Consider the following 3,119-nt stretch of genomic DNA (forward strand, 5'->3'; position numbering starts at 1 on the left):
CAGAGGGATAGACAAGTAGGCAACCATGCAAACATGTTGTACATTTTAATAGGCTTGTCAATATGCTAAGTTGCAGTAAAGTAGCAGAACACTGCTTTTTATTCCTGTTTTACACTTGAAGCAAACGCCTTGAAGTCAGAAGGGACTGACAGGTTGATGTCCACTTATTTTTACTATGAGAACATTTTTGTGCTCAATAATGTTGCCAATATGTAGAGCCAGACACAACTGAAGGTCACTAAAAATAAGCGAGAGGCCCAAATGAAAGTCTCAGAATGGAGGTACCTGAGTAAAATTTTCGTTGAAAGAGGATGTTAAAGAACACAAGAACAGGATGTTAGTTTTCTCTATTTAGAGGCACTGGTCTTTCCTAACCCTTTCCTCAGGGCTTGCTTTATCTCCTGGTTTCGAAAGCTGTAAATTAGAGGGTTAAGCATAGGAATTATTACCATATAGAAGATGGATGCCACATTGTCATTGGCCATTGAGTGACTTGCAGTGGGCTTGGCATACATAAAAACAAGTGTGCTAAAAAATAATGTGACACAGACAAAATGGGAGGAACAAGTGGAGACTGTCTTCTTCCTCCCCTCTGAGGAACTTATCCCTAGAATGGCAGATACTATACAGACATATGTTAAAAGGATGATGATTAGAGATATCACTATGAGTCCACCTGCCAAGGAAATCAGCACCACTTCATTGATGGTAGTATCTGAGCCGGTGAGCTTCAAGAGCGCAGGGACATCACAGAAGAAATGACTGATCTTATTGTCCTTGCAAAAGGGCAGCGTAAAGGTGAAAACAGCATGCGTTAGAGAACTGACAGCAAATACACCTACGCCAACAAGAAGATAGAGACAGGTTGTATAGTTCATTATGACAGGATAGAGCAAGGGATTGCAGATAGCTGTGTACCGATCATAGGCCATCAATGCTATCACACAAACATCTGAAGTTCCAACTACATATGAAACAAACATCTGTATTGCACACCCTGTAAAAGAAATTTTCCTCCCCATCCATAGTAAGGTGGCCAAAATGTTGGGAACAGCTACAGAGGAAATGTCTACAAAGGCCAAACTGCAGAGCAAAATATACATGGGGCTGTGAAGGATATGGTTCATTATGATCAATACCATGATCCCAATATTGCAAAGAAGGGTAATGATATATACCAAGAGGAAGAAACAGAACAGAGGAACCTGCATTTCGGGGTCTTCTGTAAGTCCTAAAAGAATGAACTCTATCACACGGGTGCTGTTGACTGTTGGCATGATTGTCAACAATAGAGCCTAAAAGGAAAAAAAAGGTATATAGAGATGTGAAATTCTAGAAAGAACTGCAGAACACCAATAGTTGTGTTATTTATTGTTATAAATATTGTAATGTTGTAAGCAAAGCGTGTTATGCTTGAGAGACTTTATACCATGTCCATTACCCCAGGTTGTCTCTTTGTGTTAGTATGCACCACTATGCTCAGGGATGTGTGGTGAAACAGCATGAAAAGAGCATAATTTCCACAAGTTTATGGATGTAAATGGTAAGGGCCTGATCTTGAATTTGACGGACAGAGTACAATCTGTCAGGGTGGTGGAAGATATTATGTCTGCCACCCAGATGGACTACTTTCTCCCATATTTAGGGTTCACAATTGACTCAGCAAAAATCCCTGTACCTTGATAGGAACAGCTGTCAAGGTAGTTTTTATCATGGTACACATCAACGGGATTTTCCAGTCGTGTTGGAGGCCAATAGTTATTTGTTTCTGTTCCCCGTCATCAGGTCTTACCTGGTAGTGATAGGCAGAAAAAATGACATTACACTATCCACTCTACATAATGCATGTATTGTAAGGCCCTTTCTCCTATGTCACCTCCCGCCACAGGCTATGAGCTTGGACTCCATTGACAGAAAGTGGCAGTTCTCTTCACTCTAAAGAGAATGGGCGAACCATCGCTTTAGCGGACAGGTTCTCCGTCAAATTTGTGCCCTGTCCACCAACCTCTAAATATATCCCAAATTCTGCACACAGAAGTTGAATATACACTTAATTATCATAGAAGAATGTTGAATGTAGGGGAAAAGACATAAATAAATGCTGAACGCAGAGAAAATGCACTAAATTGAGCATTTGGGAACTCCTTGTTCAGGCAGTGTTGACTTCTTTATTAGATCAGTTTAATTGCTTTTTGTACTAAAATAAACAACAGGGGCTACATTATTTGTTTTAGCTTTGTGTTCATCTTCGAAAATAGAAGTTTGTTTATTGTGGCTTATGGGTGACTTGAAGTCCTCTCTATTTATTTAAATCCTTTATTCTAAGGACAAAGCCATCAAGTTAAAAATGTATCCCATGAATACCATGAATACCATCCTAAAATTAATTAGGTCAGGTTAAAGTCAAGATGCTAGCTTCTCTGGGTAGCAAAGCAGAGCAGGTCAAAGCCTACTTAGGGTAAGGGGTGTGGGCTAATAACCCCAGCTTACTGCTACACAACAGCACTCAATATATTATGTCCAGTCAGTGCTTTTCATTTAAAAAAGAAAACACTTTTATAATGCACAACTACTAAATACTACAAATTATAAATATAAACAATGAAGTAGGTGGACATACCTATGCTGGCACTGGCACCTATACTATGTGCAACATAACAATATTAGTGGTTGTTGTTAACAATATCGTTGGGGTACTGACTTTGTCAGGGTGTCACCATATCAGTATAGCAGAGAACATGTTATAGTTCAACAGTGTAATACCACTGACCTTAACGGCAAAGTCCTCAAGGCTGAGCGCGCCAGGAGGCGCTTAAAGCTGCGTCAGGGGCTGAGTCCCTTGATGTTTGTTTGTTTGTTCTTCTTACCGGGGCTCACCTGCTTCCTGATCCACGGCCGGGCTTGGCTCCGCCTCCCAACCTCCTCGGACGACCGGCCGGGCTTGGCTCCGCGGGTCAGTAGAAAAAACTGCATTGCCCAGGATTCTTGGCTCCTCAAGGCTGACGCTACCACCGAGCGCGCCAGGAGGCGCCTAAAGCTGCGTCAGGGGCTGAGTCCCTTGCTGTTTGTTTGTTCGTTCTTCTTACCGGGGCTCACCTGCTTCCTGATCCACGACCGGG

At 41.8% G+C, this 3,119-nt stretch overlaps 1 protein-coding gene across 1 annotated transcript; it reads right to left on the reverse strand.

Moving 5' to 3' along the window:
• Positions 1 to 347: 347 nt before the first annotated feature.
• Positions 348 to 1,277, reverse strand: LOC144761469 (olfactory receptor 5AP2-like). Its single transcript, XM_078646820.1, has one exon. It carries the CDS (start codon positions 1,275 to 1,277, stop codon positions 348 to 350), a length of 930 nt encoding a protein of 309 aa, XP_078502946.1.
• Between the last annotated feature and the right edge of the window lie 1,842 nt (positions 1,278 to 3,119).

Source organism: Lissotriton helveticus, chromosome 1_1 (assembly GCF_964261635.1).
Source record: "Lissotriton helveticus chromosome 1_1, aLisHel1.1, whole genome shotgun sequence".
NCBI lineage: Eukaryota > Metazoa > Chordata > Amphibia > Caudata > Salamandridae > Lissotriton > Lissotriton helveticus.

What these genes read in the sequence shown, in the direction of transcription:
- LOC144761469 (XM_078646820.1), bottom strand. Translation starts at nt 1,277, where the DNA reads ATGCCAACAGTCAACAGCACCCGTGTGATAGAGTTCATTCTTTTAGGA.